This window comes from Eriocheir sinensis, unplaced genomic scaffold (genome assembly GCF_024679095.1).
Source record: "Eriocheir sinensis breed Jianghai 21 unplaced genomic scaffold, ASM2467909v1 Scaffold23, whole genome shotgun sequence".
Classification (NCBI taxonomy): domain Eukaryota; kingdom Metazoa; phylum Arthropoda; class Malacostraca; order Decapoda; family Varunidae; genus Eriocheir; species Eriocheir sinensis.
Genome location: NW_026111532.1, coordinates 824,625 through 841,132, shown reverse-complemented (window position 1 = coordinate 841,132; position 16,508 = coordinate 824,625). Strand labels below are relative to the sequence as shown.

The 16,508-nt window shown below is 43.9% G+C and overlaps 1 protein-coding gene across 2 annotated transcripts; it reads left to right on the top strand.

The window, feature by feature from the left end:
- The first annotated feature begins 3,612 nt into the window (after nt 1-3,612).
- LOC126990956 (leukocyte receptor cluster member 8 homolog) lies at nt 3,613-14,850 on the top strand. Of its 2 annotated transcripts, none has more exons than XM_050849584.1 (11): nt 3,613-3,746; nt 5,120-5,339; nt 5,728-6,788; nt 6,996-7,113; nt 7,612-7,787; nt 8,656-8,895; nt 9,334-9,607; nt 10,019-10,186; nt 10,585-10,750; nt 11,111-11,318; nt 12,298-14,850. In XM_050849584.1, exons 2-11 carry the CDS (start codon nt 5,136-5,138, stop codon nt 12,461-12,463), a joined length of 2,781 nt encoding a protein of 926 aa, XP_050705541.1. In that variant the 5' UTR covers nt 3,613-3,746; nt 5,120-5,135; the 3' UTR covers nt 12,464-14,850. The 2 variants fall into 2 exon arrangements, with proteins under 2 accessions (XP_050705541.1, XP_050705540.1); XM_050849583.1 differs by having other exon boundaries at nt 7,543-7,787.
- The last annotated feature ends 1,658 nt before the right edge of the window (nt 14,851-16,508 follow it).

The window sequence follows — 16,508 nt, the reverse complement described above, 5'->3', positions numbered from 1 at the left end:
CAACTCTTCGTCTCCTCCTACTCCATTAACCTTCTTTCGTCTCACATCCTTCGTCTTTCTCTACCTTCACCCACCCTTCTCCGCCTTCCCACGCCTCCTCAGCCTCATGTCCAGGCCGCGGCGTCTCAGGAGTTCAGTTAAGAGCGTTTGGAAGAGAGAAAGTTTCCGTGTGAGAAATTAAATGGTGGTGTGGTTCCTGGTTGAGAGAGAGAAAGATATAGACAGAGATAGATAGATAGATAGAGAGAGAGAGAGATACACGGAAAGAGAGAGAAGACAAACAGCTGAAGGGGGAAAAGAGGGAATCCAAAACCCGTGACCATGCAAGAGAGGAGAAAAACAACCCTCTTCGAAAAAATGAATAGGGGCGGAAGAAAATTGTTATGTTGAATCCCCCGAAAAAAAAGAAAAATCTCAACAACCTCACAATTGCAGAACGAGATAGGAATAGACTCTTGAAGGTCAGTGAAGGGAAATTGGATTCTTGAACGGATCGAGGGGGAAAGAGTTAGGCTCCAGTCAGGGAACGAGATGGAGAAAGAGGACCCCTAACGATGCAGGGAGGAGGAAAAATGGTACTCGGAGGACAGGAACACACACATACACACACACTTACAACCCCCTCTCACCTCCCCACAACCCCTCCCCTTTCCCCCAGATACACTCACATTCACTCTACAGATTATTCTTCTTAAATCCCACAACTTCATACACCACGATTTTCATAATACTGCAAACTCCATTCATCCCTTACACCACCACCCGGGACTGCATTATTCACAGGCAAAAAAGCTTTGTATTAAGGTCATTCTTCTTAAAAATCCCCCCGCCCCGCAGCACGATTTCTGTAACGCCCTGCCAACAGCCGCTCCACTTTCAGCCGCCTTCATGAGTGGAAACATTCTCTCGCCTCGCTTTCTTTTGCGCAGGTCACGGTATGTCTGACTGTCCGTCCGTATCGTGGCTGTGAAGCGCTCTACTGTACATTATTGGCTCTTTCAGGCGTCTCCGTGGGTGGACACATTTGCTCTCACCCCGCCTCGCCTCCCCTGCGCGGTCCACGTCGACTCAAGTCTGTCTGTAGCGTGGGATGTGAATGGTTCCAAGGTACTCTTATCATTATTATTATTGCTACTATTATTACACACATACGCCAACACACAGACTCTCACTTTCGTTCTACAGTTCATAAATCAAGTATGTGTTTCCCTCGTAGTTATTAAAGTGGTACCCGGGGAAGCCTTCGGGAAATTAATGTTGTTGTCATTTCCATTACTGATATTAGATCCTATTGATGTTATTATTAGTATTAATAGAAGTAGTGGTGGTGGTAAAATATATAGATAGAGAGATAGATAGATAGTTAGATAGATAGACAGAGAGAGAGAGAGAGAGAGAGAGAGAGAGAGAGAGAGAAACAAAAAATCTTTCCCAGTGCGTCAGTAGTCATGATCGTGATGAGCCTAAGATCGTGTGTGACTGTGTTAATGTTCCTTGGATTTTTTTTTTTTTATCTATTTTTTGTGTGTTTGAGGGAGAGGGAGAACAAAAAATAGAGATAATAAGAGCGATAGTAAAACGGAGATGAGCACACACACACACACACACACACACACACACACACACACACACCAACACGAAAACGAGTAGCAAATACCAAAAACTGACACAGAAAAAAATATGTACAGGAAAACTAACATAGGCAGACAGATATAGAAAAAATGTCAGAAATATTGTCACAAGTCATTTCTACTTCCCAAAACACACACACACACACACACACACACACACACACGCACACACACATATATACACACACGTTAAAAATCACTCAGCCGTAAAGAAAAAAAAATTGGAAAGCGATAAAAAGGAATTCCACAAAATATATGTTTTTTCTTCTCAAATAGAAAAGAGCGGCAGAGAGGCATGAGCGTGAGAGCTGCAAAAAACGTAGGCAGATAGACAGATAGATAGATAGATAGATAGATAGATAGATAGATAGATAGATAGATAGACAGATAAATGAATAAATAGAGAACTAGTATATCCCTAGTCCAGACTTTTTAAAACCTAGCGACGATAGAGAGAATAAATAAACACATACCGAAAGGTAGAAAAGAGAAATGAGATTTAAAACCAGGAAAATAGAGAAAGGGGCGAAAAGAAGAGGAAGAAGAGAAGAAGCTAGTAGGAGTAAGAGGAGAGGAAGGAAGAAGAAACAGAAAGAAAGAAAAAGAGAGAAAAAAACCTTCCCACGGACACACGCACACGCATTCTTTGATTAACATGTTTTGCCAAAGGAGTTATTTTTTTCGCACTTATCAGCAAGCCCCTGGTCACGTCATACTGGGAGGAGCAGGAGGAGGCGGTGAAGGAGGAGACGGAGGAGTAGGAGGAGGCGAGGGAGGGGAAGAGTGAGTCAGGTATATGCTAATCATGAGATGCGGGGCCCTAGTGACTTGCCCTTGGCGCTGGTGGTGGTGGTCGATGAGAAGGTGGGCGTGACTGTTAGAATCGAGGCCCCTCAAATCACCCTCCCTGTTAACCCTGTCACGTGGCATACAGTGTTAAAGGCATACAGGGTTGAGAGTGCGTGACAGGATTAGATATAGACAGATTGAAAGTTATCATTGCATACAGAGAAGGAGGGATAGGAGGAGGGGGTAGAGTTCTATGAGGGTGGCAGGGGAAGGCTATAGCTTATTAGTGGTACGGGTGGCAGTGTTGTTGATACAGGGGTTGGCATGGTAAGGTTCAGGGCTTACAGTGTAGTGGCAGGGGTGGCTGAGGGCTTATTCCGTGGGCGGCAAGGGGAGAGGAGGGTGAAGTAGGGCTTAAAAAGGGTGATAGGGAAAGGCTATAGCTGGTGGAAGGAAATCTTGCTGAAAATCCCCTGATCAGTCTGCTGGTGCTAAATGTGCTAGGTTATCTCCCGAGGCTTCACGTCGCAGCGCTAGAGGTAAAGATTATGTGTAATTTGCAGCGTAGTCTCAAGAAATCTGTTGGTTGGAATTTTTTTGCGAAACGAACTTCAATGTTGTTTTGTTACGAATTCCAATCATTTGGAGGATGATAGCTACTACTACTACTACTTCTACTACTACTACTACTACTACTGCTACTACTACTACTACTACTACTACTACTACTACTACTACTACTTTTTTTTTTTTACTACTACTACTACTACTACTACTACTACTACTACTACTACTATGAGCGCGTGTACAGATCGGGCAGGTTGGCAGCATGCACCAACTTCACCATCTCGTGTATATATTATGATGGTGCCGAAGAAAAAGTTAGTAACTATGGCTTCTTTAATCAAAATCTATAAATGAAAATCTATATAAGTTAATGCAAACCAGAGGAATTCGATTAAATGACTAAAATAAGCTCGTGTTCAGATTGGGCAGGCTGGCAACTACATGGGCTTAGTCATCGGTTACGATAATTGTGTTAGCGGCAAGGAATAAATTGATTAATATGCTTTATTTGCCTATAATATTATACTAAAACACTCTATCAGGCATGTAAATGAATAAATAATGCGGATAAAGACTAAAATTAGGCTCGTTTCAAATTGGGGAGGTTGGCAGCTTGGCACTGACTCCGAGGACCGCCATCTTGTCACAGCGAAGAAGAAGGAGAGAAGGGAGGGGAAAAGTCCTTGAATTTGTGCGTTTTGTGAGGCGTAGGGAGGACACGCGACCTCCACAACATCACACATCAAAGGAGAGTAACTGGTAACTATTTCTGACTACAATTTATCCTCTGCATTGCCTTATATGAGCGTTAAAACCGGTATATAGTGGAGCTTCCCCGGGGTAGCTTATTTAGACGTCACCTGCGGCTTATTTACAGGTGTTTAGAGGTAGTTAAAGCTTTATTTGTTATCAGTGTACCTTTTTCTTATCATTTGGGAAGCCTCTTTATTCTTGCAAATGTAACAACAATTGCGTAGATGTGTAGTAATAGCCCTCGGAGCCATTCAACTTTTCGCCATATTTATAGGTATTTACAGATATTTGAAGGTTAATTAGTGATCAATATACGCGCTTCTATCATTAGGGAGGTTACTGTATGCTGGTGTGGTTTGATAATTCCACTGCGTATGTAATAATCGCTTTTTTTTATACTCGGCTCCATCAGTCATTACCCATATTCAGTTTCCTCAGTCATTATTACCATTATTTATATTATTACCATCATTAGGGAGGTTAAGTTACGCTGGGGTAGCTTAATAATGGCACTTATTTTAATTGAACATATGAACGCAAGGTATCCGCTTAAAACCCACTGGCCTGTACTTGGTCTATACGTATTGTATCTAATTGCAGCCCCTTGTTTACTCAGCCCCAGCGGCCATTACTCACCCAAGCCAGCAGTCATTATTACCATTATTAGGGAGGTTAAGGTATGCTGGGATGGTTTAATAATGGTACTGTGTATGTTGTAATTCCTGTCCCTTTTTCTACTCACCCAAGCCAGCAGTCATTATTACCATTATTAGAGAGGTTAAGGTATGCTGGGATGGTTTAATAATGGTACTGTGTATGTTGTAATTCCTGTCCCTTTTTCTACTCAACCCCAGCAGCCATTATTACCATTATTAGGGAGGTCAAGTTATGATGGGGTGGTTTAATAATGGCACTGCATATGTTGTTATTGCTGTCCATTTTTCTACTCAACCCCAGCAGCCTTCTTCTTCTTCTTTTGACCTGTAATGCTTTGTATCGCTTCTTAGGTCCTCCTCCTCTCGTTCCTCCCTTCTTATTCACACAACTTTCTTTTCAGCGTTATGTTATTTTCTAACCTGAAATGAAGCCACTTATATTCACTTACTCAGACATTTGTGCCCTTTTTTCCCAGCACTGCGAGAGGAACACTTTTACCAACTTTACCATTCTTCTTTCCGTTTCCTTTGTGTGCTTAGGCATTGCAATACTTAAGAAAGACTCCCAATCCTTCTCTTTTGGCCACTCATCTAATATACACTTTTTTTTATAGGGGCAGTGATTAGTGGGTTTTCTTTTCTCTTTTTTTTTTTTTTTTTTTTATCTTGAGCTGCTTCCTGTACTGTAAAAAAAAAAAAAAAAAAATGTGATTTCTCTTCCAGTTGACACCACTGAGGAATGATGAACAGCAACCCACACGGAATGGCTCCCTGGCATGGGGGTGGTGGTGGGCCAGGGCAGGGCGGGGGCGGATGGTTTGGTGGGCCCTACGGAGGCGGGTACCCCTCTGGCACCCCTTACAATGGACCCCCGGGACCCCCACAGCAGGGTTGGAATGGCTATGGAGCAGGACCTGGCGGATTTGGACCCTACAATGGATATGTGAGTTTACATGTGAACTTTTGTACGTTAATTTAGTATCTGCTACCATCTCATCCATCCTCAGTTCCTATTGGCAATGGAAGGCTGACTTTAGATGAAACTTTGCCTGCCTCAGCTCTTCAGTAAACCATACATGTTTCTTGGTCATATATTACCTACTCATTTTTCTTCACAGACTTTAACAAATCATCTCTTTATCCTCATATTTTTTGTGTTATAGGTGTTTCTGAGCTATGGACTTTGAAACTTAAAATATTTGTACTGTTCCACTCTACTTATCTACTACTACACTTATACTTTGTTTACTACTACTACTACTACTACTTCTAACAGTAATATCATTATAACCAATTTGGAAACCACCTGAAACTTATCCTTGCCTCCCCAGCATGCACCCTGGGCGTATGGTGTGCCCCCAGGGTTGCCAGGACCGCCTCAGCCACCACAGCCAGACTGCCCTAACAACAACAACAACAACAATGGGAACAATAATAACAAGAAAAACAATAATAATTCAAATAATGATAACAACCCTCCCCTTCCGCCTGGCCCCCCCCCTGGCGGCCCAAACAAGGGGGAGCAAAATAAAAGCAATAACTCCAAGAACAACAGCCAGGAGACTGACCAACAGAAGGCAGCAGCGGCGGCAGCAGCAGTGGCCGCTGCCACTAATACACAGAGTCCCCAGATGCAGGGCTACATGCAGGACTACAACCACGGATATAACCAAGGCTATGGGGCTCCCTATGGACAGGGATATGATGGCTATGGTGCCTACCAAGGGGGCTGGTTTGGTCCCGGTGGACCCCAAGGCGCCCAGCAGCCCCCCCAGCAATACCACCAGCAGTCCATGGGGAGGGGTGGCGGCCCCTCCACTGTGTCATCCGGCCCCATCAAGTTCAACCTCCCCAGCAAGAAGGGGCTGGGCTACAATGCCTTCCAGCAGCAGCAGGGCATGCAGCAGCAGCAACAGCAAGACCAACAACAACAACAGCAGCAGCAGCAGCAGCAGCACCAACAACAACAGCAGCAGCAACAGGAACACCAGAAGCAAAAAGAACAGCAGCAGCAGCAACAACAACAGCAACAGCAACAGCAATCATTAGTACCACCACCACAACAACAGCAAATGCAGAACATGAACAGCAAGAAGAAGAACAAAAAGAATAAGAACATGATCATGGCCAACAACCCCTGGACCAAGATGCAGTTCATGGACAAGCAGCAGCAGCCACAGATGCCCCAGCAGCAGCAGCAGCAGCAGCAACAGCATGACCCCAACAACATGATGAACGAGAAGGAGAACACAGTGGCTGGGCAGCCCACGCTCAACATCTTCAACCAAAACAGCAGCGAGAAGCAGGCGCTGATAAATAAGGCGGCCGAAAAGACGTGCCTCAAGAGCATGACCGGCCTGGTGGCAAATGGCGACTGGCCGGAGAGTCTAAAGTAAGTGGACTGAGAACTGGTTGTTTATGCATATTCTGTCAAGAACTAAAGTCTACTTGACATTCTCATCTTAGTATCTGATCTATTTCCTAATTTTTTCTGGTCTTGTTTTCTGTTCAAGGTTTCTTTCATAAACAATGTTGCCACTTGTCAGTATTATTCCTAGGCCAAATATTAACCTAGCCCTGCACTCTCCTTTCTCTGTAGAGCATACGTCGGACGCTGCTTTGCCCGCTGCCAGACAGAGCTTGACAAAGACCAGGTTGAAATCTGCCTCAAAGGGAAACTTACTCAGGCTGCAAACAACGGCACACTCTGGAAAAAGGCAAGTCAATGGACCTTTTTTTTTTTTTTTTTCCCTGCAAAATTGGATTTGTTGTTTAGATCTTTTGATTTTTACAAGGTCTGAATTCATCGTATCTTGGGTGGGAGAGGAAGGTTACTAGCTTTTTGCCCTGGTTTCTTGTTTTTAAAGGGCTATTAGAGAAGCATAGTATAGGAATTTGCTGAGTACACAAACATGACTGTTTGGGATATATATATAGTTACTTTATCATAAGGGTATTTTCATCTTTGACTCCCCTGGCATTTGTACCTTCCCAGCCTGAGAGAAAGAATCACTGAAAAAAGAAATATATTTTTACCCTCAAAAGGAAACCCTAGATTAATTTGTGCATGTAGAACTACCTCAAAGGTTATTGCTGATGGTAACTAGTCTTTGATCTGGGAAATAAACTAGTAATTTAACTTTCAGAATTGGGATGAGGAGTCACTACCAAGTATACACAGCGAGTCTACAGTAAACCTTCTCTCTCACATCAAGAACTGGCATGCAGTGCCTCCCGCCACAACCAACACCAACGCCCTCAGCAGCAGCGGCAGCAACAACAGTGTCACCAAGGAGACCACACCCAGCCCTATCAAGACGCCGCAGAGCAAGAAGACGAACTACAACAAGAGGCAGCACATGTCACCTGGCTACTCGGCATATGGCTCAAGGTGAGGGAAAAGGATTACTAGTATAGCCATTGCTTGTTATGATGGGAAAGTTTTGGTAGCTTTACATGAGGGAATGAAACACAATTAGTTATAGTTATGCAGGTTTATTGCCAGTGTTGGAGAGTAAGGATGGTAGCAAAAAAGTTACATATTCTTACTGTCACAAAAAAAAGGCATAGAGTAAGTATTGTTGTGTTCCTCCCCTTATCCTCAGGTCAGTCTTCACCTTGTGTAGGAAGGAAGGTAGATGGTCAACAGATATGCAAGTGCTTCATCTCTCCTGTGTTAGGAATCTTTTAAGAATGGCATGTACTTTGTCAGTGTAATGAAGTTTGTAGCCTTGTTATCTTCCTGTGTACCCCAGAAGATTGGCTGTTTATTGAATTTCTTATCAGGAAGTTATTCTCTTCTCTCACTAAGATTCATCCTCATGATCATAGCATGATATTTCTTAACTCGGTAGCAGCGATGGGCCAAATTTTTGCCATGATATAGCCCCCCCAAAATAGATGCTGCATAAACTGATCACATGCGTTTATATATTATGAAATGGTTTGCGTGAGTGATGATTTTTTCACATTTTTCTCGCTTAGAGGAGCCTTTAAGAAACATGATCCCCACAGCACCGGGTTAAGTACTAAGGCATAGCTTCATGCTTCATTAGTGGTCCCCCCAAATTTTTTGTCTCCCAGATCCTCTTATTTTCAGTGTTTTCTTATATCCTACACTTCATCCTTTTGGGGACCCTTTCAGTATGATGTTAAAATTCTTCCATACACCCATTCATCCCCTTTTGTAGCTAGGTCCTCTTGGCCTAAGCCATTCCTCTGATCAGCTGTTTTCCTCACACTCCTGCGTTCCCTGGCAGATCATCTCACTCCAAGTCCCGATCGAGGTCACACTCTAGGTCAGTCTCAAGGTCTCGCTCAAGGTCCAGATCCAGGTCTAGGTCGCCCGCCCACCGCAGGATCCGGCGGGACAGCAAGCGCCGCCACTCCTCCGGCTCTGAGGAGGAGTCTAAGGGCTACATCAGGCTGAGCAGCAAGCGTGGCCGCAGCCCCTTCATTGGCCGAGGCCGCGGCAACAAAAAGATGAAGGGCAAAAACAAGTCAGTTGATGGCAGTGCTCTTGGTTGCCTTTGTCCAGCCCATAAGATGATTTGTTTTTACTTTTTATTTATTTATTATTTTTTAGCCCCACATTTTATCTTGGCTTGGTATACTGCTGTTTTTATTTCCTCCCCTTTTCTTCCTAGAGCTTGAAACTTTTGTCTCTAAGTAAAAGTATTGTGTTGACTTTGGTGATGGTAGTAAGAAACCATTATTGTATTTGCTCTATTTTCTTTATTTTTCATTTTACATATGTGTGCAAAGTATAATGTGCAGGAGTTGAACTTGAACCTCTTTTTGTGTTGTCTTGTCCCCCATTCTACTGTACCTCTAAGCCTTAATGTGTGGGCTATTTTTGATGCAAGGCGATAATGTGAATAACTACTGACTCTGTCTAGCAAAGCATTGATGATAATATTGACATTTTTCTCTGGCAGGGCGGAATCACACTTCTACTCCAAGCACGGACGCATGAACCTGGACCCTGAATTCAGCTCGTCTGAACGCCTGCAGAAGAGGGCGGCACGCTTCAGCAACAACAGCCTCAACGTGGGGCCGCCCAAGAAGAAGAAGACCCTGGACATCGCCAAGACCATCAGCAACACCAAACTCCTCAGCTTCTCAGTGGATGGGGACGACTTGGATTGGAGCTCCATTCATGTGGTCGGCACCTCCACCACCCTAGAGAAGAACTACCTCAGGCTGACGGCGGTGAGCATGATCTTTGAGGGTGTTCAGTTTTGTGTGTAATTGCTTTTCCTGTGCCGATTGCTGTGGTTATCTTTCGTTCATTTGGTTAAATTCTCTCATTCTTTTTTCAAGTCTTTTTCATTCACATATGTCACTTGTTCAACTTCTTCAATTTTATATCAATGACTTTTGTGCTGATTGCAGTGTTTTTCCTTAGTATAGTTGGTTAAATCTCTCTCTCTCTCTCTCTCTCTCTCTCTCTCTCTGATGCTTTCCTTTCTTCCTATTGTTATGCATGCTTTCCCTTTCTTGTCTTTTTTCTTCATTGTTATCATCATCATTTCCCTTTATCCATGCATATCCTTTAAACCAGCCTATTTACATTTCTCTCGAAGGGATAAAAGATTACAACTTGACCCTTTTCCCTCACAGGCCCCAGACCCATCAACTGTACGAACAGTGGACACCCTCAAGAGGTCGCTGGAGCACATCAAGAGGCAGTGGGTGAAGAACCAGGACTACCGGTACGCCTGTGACCAGCTTAAGTCCCTCCGCCAAGACCTCACCATCCAGGGCATCAGGAACGAATTTACAGTGCAGGTAAAGAGTGATTGATTTCTGTATTCTTGTTGTTAGGGGAAAGTGATGATGGTGTTAGTCTGTCCGAGGGAGGTGGAGTTATTAACGTCTAGGGTTTGGGTGATAAATCTACTGGGAGTGTGAATCTTCTTAGGGTGATGGGTTGGGCAATAGATCTGCTGTGTTCTGTTTAGGAATAGTGGTGAATAGTTGGTGTGTCCTAGGAATGTTTAGTGTTCTGGGACATAATGGTTTGGGTAATAAAGCTATTGTGTCCTATAACGAGCAAATGCTGTGTGTTGCTTTCTCTTCAGGAGGTGGAGTCATTTTGCATAATTATCAGTTAGTCACTATATTTGGTGGTCACATTCAGTTATTGGTGAGTCACATTGTTACCATGATGGCCTCTTCCCTGGCAGGTGTATGAGACCCATTCAAGGATAGCACTGGAGAAAGGTGACCACGAGGAGTTCAACCAGTGCCAGAGTCAGCTCAAGCAGCTCTACGCCGAGGTCGGGGGGGAAAACTCCCTCGAATTTGTGGCCTACAGGCTCCTCTACTACATCTTCACCAAGAGTACTTTAGGTATGTGTGACTTACTTATCCCTAGAGTTTCATATGATTGATTTGGAGTCCTTTTTAAAACTAGTGTCAGGTAATGTAAATTATATCCATTCACATAATCCTCCACACACTGACTTATTCATTCAGTCTATATCATGAATATACTTTAGCTTTTTCATATATAGTCCGTCTTCCATTTTTGGGGTTGGATTTGCAATGATCCTCCTCCATCTTGTTCGATCCAGTTCTAAAACTTCCTCTGACTATTTCTAACACTTTCGAGTCTTGTTGCGCTGTACCTCTCTATGAATATACTTTAACCATCTTATTTTTGTATACTGCACTCCTTCGTTTTTCATTTATTTTTCCTTCCTCCCTCAGACATCACCTCCCTCATGGCCAGTCTGTCCAGTGAGCAGAAAGAGAATGAGTGCATCAGCTTCTCCCTTAAGCTCCGAGCCGCCTGGTCACTCGGCAACTACCACCGGTTCTTCAAACTGTACCGTGTGGCCCCCAAGATGGCCGGCTACCTCGTGGACTGGTTTGCTGACCGGGAGAGGGTACAGGCTCTCAGGGCAATGATCAAAGGGTTTGTATTTGATGGTAACACGTTGACAATGCTGCTCACTTGAACACAAAGGCAGTCTTAGAGTTTTCATTAACTGTGTGTTCATATTGCAATATTAAGCCATTTATTGACTGCTCAGCTGAGAGTTTGATTCACATAATGATTAATATATATTGCTTACATTGATTTTTTTCAGTTCTGTCATAAAATTTGTGTAACCATTGATGGCTACACTATAGACACTAGATGACAGTGATTATTCTTATGCTAGTGCTCAGCTTATTAAAAAGATAGTTCTTAATTCTGAGTTGTAGACTAACAACGCCTCCTAAATATATTATAGATATAATGTAGATGTTTCACCATTATCTTATCTAAATTTCTCTTGCATTTGGTTCTAGGCTTCCTTCTAAATCTTCTTTATTTTCTAGTGGAATCTGCATTGAGGTATTGTTCTTACTGTACAAAACATTTTTACTCCCCTTCTCTCATCTTCTCGGTATTGCCAGGGTTTTGGATGCCTTGGTCATGAACTTGAGTGTGGCTTATTCAGTGATCTTTTCTCAGACTTATTTTACCTTTGGGAAAGTGGAAATTATAATAATGGTTTTATTTCGTTCCATTGTTGTGTAGGTACTCTAAAATTTCTGATTTATTGATGGCTATCCAGTGTAGTCATGGATACCTCTTATTGAACCATTCATATTGTACTTGTATAGGGTTTTAATTTTATCCTTAGGTAACTTGATTTTGCTTTTGGTTTAATATTGAGTGAGAAATTAACAGTGGAATAAATTTTCAACCTTCCACGCCTAATACTCATGATGAATGAATGCAGTTCTCTTTTCAGGGATGTGGAGAGTGAGTATACTGGTAATTGTTGTTTCAGGCCAATGGCAGCAGGCACTGATTTGCTGTTGTCATTGTTAGTCTTCATAAGCTGCATATGAAGAGGAGGAGCAGTCCAATAACTTAATCTCTTCTTTTTGTTTCCCTATAGCTATCGGCCGGGTAGTCTAGATGTCAGTTTTATTAGGTCGGAGTTGGCACTCGGGACTCAAGAGGAGTGGCAGAAATTTGAGAGCGCTGTGAGCTTGGCGTATACCGACGCGTCGAAAACCAAAATAGACTGCAAAAAATCCACTGCCGAAGCCCCAGCAAGCTAGGAACTCTTGTGGTGGACTGCGAAGGACACGTGTACAAAAAAGGGGCTTTTTTCACGCCCAAAATGAAGTTAATTAGCAAATGACATTACCCTTTCAAAAGTTAGCCACAAGGGTAGGGTGGTGTGTGTATGTGTGTGTGATGTTGATGGCTGTTCCGTGTGGAAAGTGAATACTATTACCGAAAGACCTCACTCGTGGCATTGCCGAAGGATTCGGTCGACCGCAAAACACCAAGGACAGTGCACTTTGTTAAACAGTTGTTGTGATATCACTAGCCAAGTGGACATTTTTTGCGACAAGTCTTCAAGTCAGTTTTTGTATATTGCGTTTACCGATTTGCAATTAAGCGCAGGTGGATGAGCGTAATTCAAGTCCACCTTAGTAAGGGCTTCAGAGAACTGATTCTGGAGAAGCCTGTGAATCCTGCAGGGCTTGGCGGAGACAAGAGAAGCAAGCAAAGTTCCTTTCAAGCTGAAGTCTGTGACTAATCCTGTTGCTTGGGCTGTACTGGAGTGCACAACCCTCCCTCACACGCACCCTCACTTCCTGCACCGTCTTGGGTCATCTCATCTAAGAAAAGTCTGGGGTTGGTTCTCTGGTACACCTTCCTCTTGTCATCTGTAGGTGCAAGACACTTCACCTTCATACTTCCTTTCCATCACCTCATCCCAAACACCCATACCATTGTCATCCTCACCAGCACCATCAGCTCCTCTAGACAGAAGACTTCAGCAAACTGGTGGAGGATCACATGGGCATCTGCAGGATGCATCTCTTCAAATAGTTCAGCTTTGTGATGCACCAATGGTAGGGAGGTTACAACAGACAGTAAGGAAGTAAGGCAATGGAGGGACATCTCTGTCACTGGATTTCTTCACGACGACTCGGGATCTTCTGTTTGTAAAGGCTCTGCACGACGCCTCAGGATCTTCACCACAACGGCGACTGGAAGCTGGTGATACGCTGTACCAGTTAATAAATTTCAGGTACTACTTCATTTAGCATCATGCAGGACGGGGATACAAGACAACCAAGCAAACTCGGCTACAAGATCTGCGGGCAGCACCATTTAGTGAGGTCATGCATCCCCATTATCATTACCACTCCAGTCCTCTTGCCCTCAACCATCATCCCCACCTAGAGGGTTGTGCCAACCCTTTATAGTCCAATCAGCAGGATTCACAGTGAAGAGTCATGAAAGGATGTGTGCCACCAGTCTGTCCAGAGACACTGAAAACAGGGCTGTGACTTCTGTTCAGAGCCAACCAGCATTAAAGCGTGTGCATTGACGTTAGCCTCAAAAGGCAGTAGTGATGGTTGGAAAACATTCACGCCTGAAACTCGTCAGATGGAAATCACAGAGCGATGATTGGAAAACAAGGACTTGGGAAGACACGTTACACCGGTGCGTAGTAGGACTTAAAGAGAGGAACCAGGCCACCCCGTGCAGCCTGGACCACAGCAGCAGGGACTTGCCATCATAGTTGAGTCCCCAGTCCATCTCCCTCCACAGCTAGAGTGGTGGGCAGCGGTAGTGCTTGCTGCTGCTCTTCACCCCACATATAGTTATGTTATGACGGGACATTAGCTTGTTCCCAGGTTTATCCAGCATTATTCCAGCCTCCAGCAGCAGACCATGGACTTCACACCAGCCTCCAGAAGAAGCGTTCCAGCACCAAGAGGAGTCCAGCGGGTCCAGCGTCCAGCCGGTGGTGTGTTCCAGAGCAGCAGGGCAGCCGTCGTCGTCGTCATTGCTGTGTTCTGGCACAGCAGCACCAGCAGCAGCCGTTGTCTTCAGTGTCATGGGGTTCCGGCCATGCCCAGCAGGGGCATGCAGAGTCTCCTGGGCAGTTCTCCGAGAAGGTTCCAGACGTGGTTCACACATGGGCCACACATTCAAGTCCCCTTTTATTTTCCTCAACCTTTCACAAGGTTCCTCATGGCAAGTTTATTAATTTGAGGCAGTACTGACGGAGACTTGTGTTTCCTCTCATATCAGAGAATTCTGCACATTATTCAAAATTGCCATGGACAAAATTTCAATCCATGAACCTTCCTTTGCTAACTTTGCATCAGCATTTTCCAGACATCCTTGCATATTCAATGACTTCATACTCGTATATATGAATAGCTTTTTCATGGAAGATTGGTGTCATCTTGCTTAATTATATAACTTAATAGATTAATATTAAGTACAAATTTTCCTGTAGTTTTAGATGACATACACCAGTAACCTTTTTCTTTCCTTGTTATTTATTTTCTTAAGACAGCATCACAATATTTTGTAGAATGCTCTGAAGGGCGTTTCTTAACTGCAGAGTTTTACAAATTAAGTTATTTTGTAAATATATATATATACTTTTCAATAAACCTTTAAAAGGAAATAATAGCATACTTTACTGTCACTGGGGCGGAGTACTTTAGCTGCTGTACACGGTGTACTCTTCGAGTGGGCAGCTCCCAACAACGGCTTAAATACTGGATGCTGACCCACACTATTCACGAAACCCATTAGTTGTGAAAACATGCACATAAATAAGGACCACCACTACGTCTGTCATCGTTGCTGTTGATAATGCTGCTGTTCACCCACCTAGGCAGCAGCATAAGCAGAGATGACAGGACCTTCATAACAGCCCAGCATGATATCTGGAAGTGAGGGAGTGGTAAGTGTGACAGGAGCGTGGGATCAGATTTAAATGAACACAGATAGAATGGAGATGGGGTAGTTAAGTAATACATGGTGCATAGCTACTATGGATTTAGGCATGGGAGCAAAGTTGAATGGACGTGATAGAATAGGGGTTAGAACATAAGAAGTAGTATATAATCAAGTATCTAATCTAAGTCGTGGATTTTGGCATATATGGTCAGATTTAAATGAGTTGCGTATTGAAATAGGGCTTGAAACATGAAGAAATACGCATATGGTGGTTAAATTGTCTCCCCTAATCAAAATAGCTAAGTCTGGATTATAGCCCAGCAGAAGATCTAAATATGCACGCAGGGGTCAGGGATAGGATACGGAGAAGACAAGCACATGGAGGTATTGGTGCCTCTATTCAAAGTATACAAGTCTGCTGTGGATTCTAGCTCGGCAGCGGATCTAAATACACACACGGATCAGGGATAGAACACGGGGAAGACACAGACAGGCAGTCACATGAGGGGGTATTGGTGTCTCCTCCGTAAACATGTTTTTAAAATCTGCCGTGGATATTTGCCCGCTTGAGTCTGGGAAAGTTGTTATCGTTGTCACTTTTCGCCCGGGGCTGCGTGGCCAGGCAAGGTCGAGGCTGACGAGGTTGCCCGCTTGTGTAAGTATAAACAGTAATCATGCATATAGGTAACTGAGACCCTTAGGTTAAACACGTATGGAGTTCATTATAGTTATAGACCAACCAAGAGCGAGAGAGATAGAGAGGAAAACACAAAATCACAGCCATCTAAATATCGTGACGTCCAAAATTCGCCTCCTGACATCAATTTAAAGGGACTGAGCGTGGTGAATGTCTCCCCCTTACTCCCCGGGGCCTGTGACACTGTTTGCTTGTTTCTTGTTTCCTATAGTCTACCTTTCCCTTGTATGCTCTCTATAGCACACAAGATAAGGCTGCAGGATAGACATGAAGAGTTAGCCCTCGTAATACTCATGAACGTAAATAAGAAAACGGAGGTGGAGGACTACTTTAATAACAACATCACGAGGGGCAAAAGACGGACCGGCGGAACACGTGGGCGCTTGTGGGAGTTGTTTACGTGAGCAGCGCCCTCCATGGCCCTACCCTTGACCTGATTTTCCCTCCCCCATTCCCTCCTCTCCCTTTCCACCTACTATGAAAGGGAAGGGAGAACCACGCGGCGACAGTGTTAGGCCGGTGCTGCTTCCTGACCCGCTTCACACACACACGTTTAAAGATACACGGACACTGTCAAGTCAATATGTTAGTGTACTCTGGCACCTTACACCTCTAGTATTGTGTGTATTAATTACCTGTGTATTGTATTGCCTTAGCTTGTTGGTGAAGGACCGGACGGATGTATA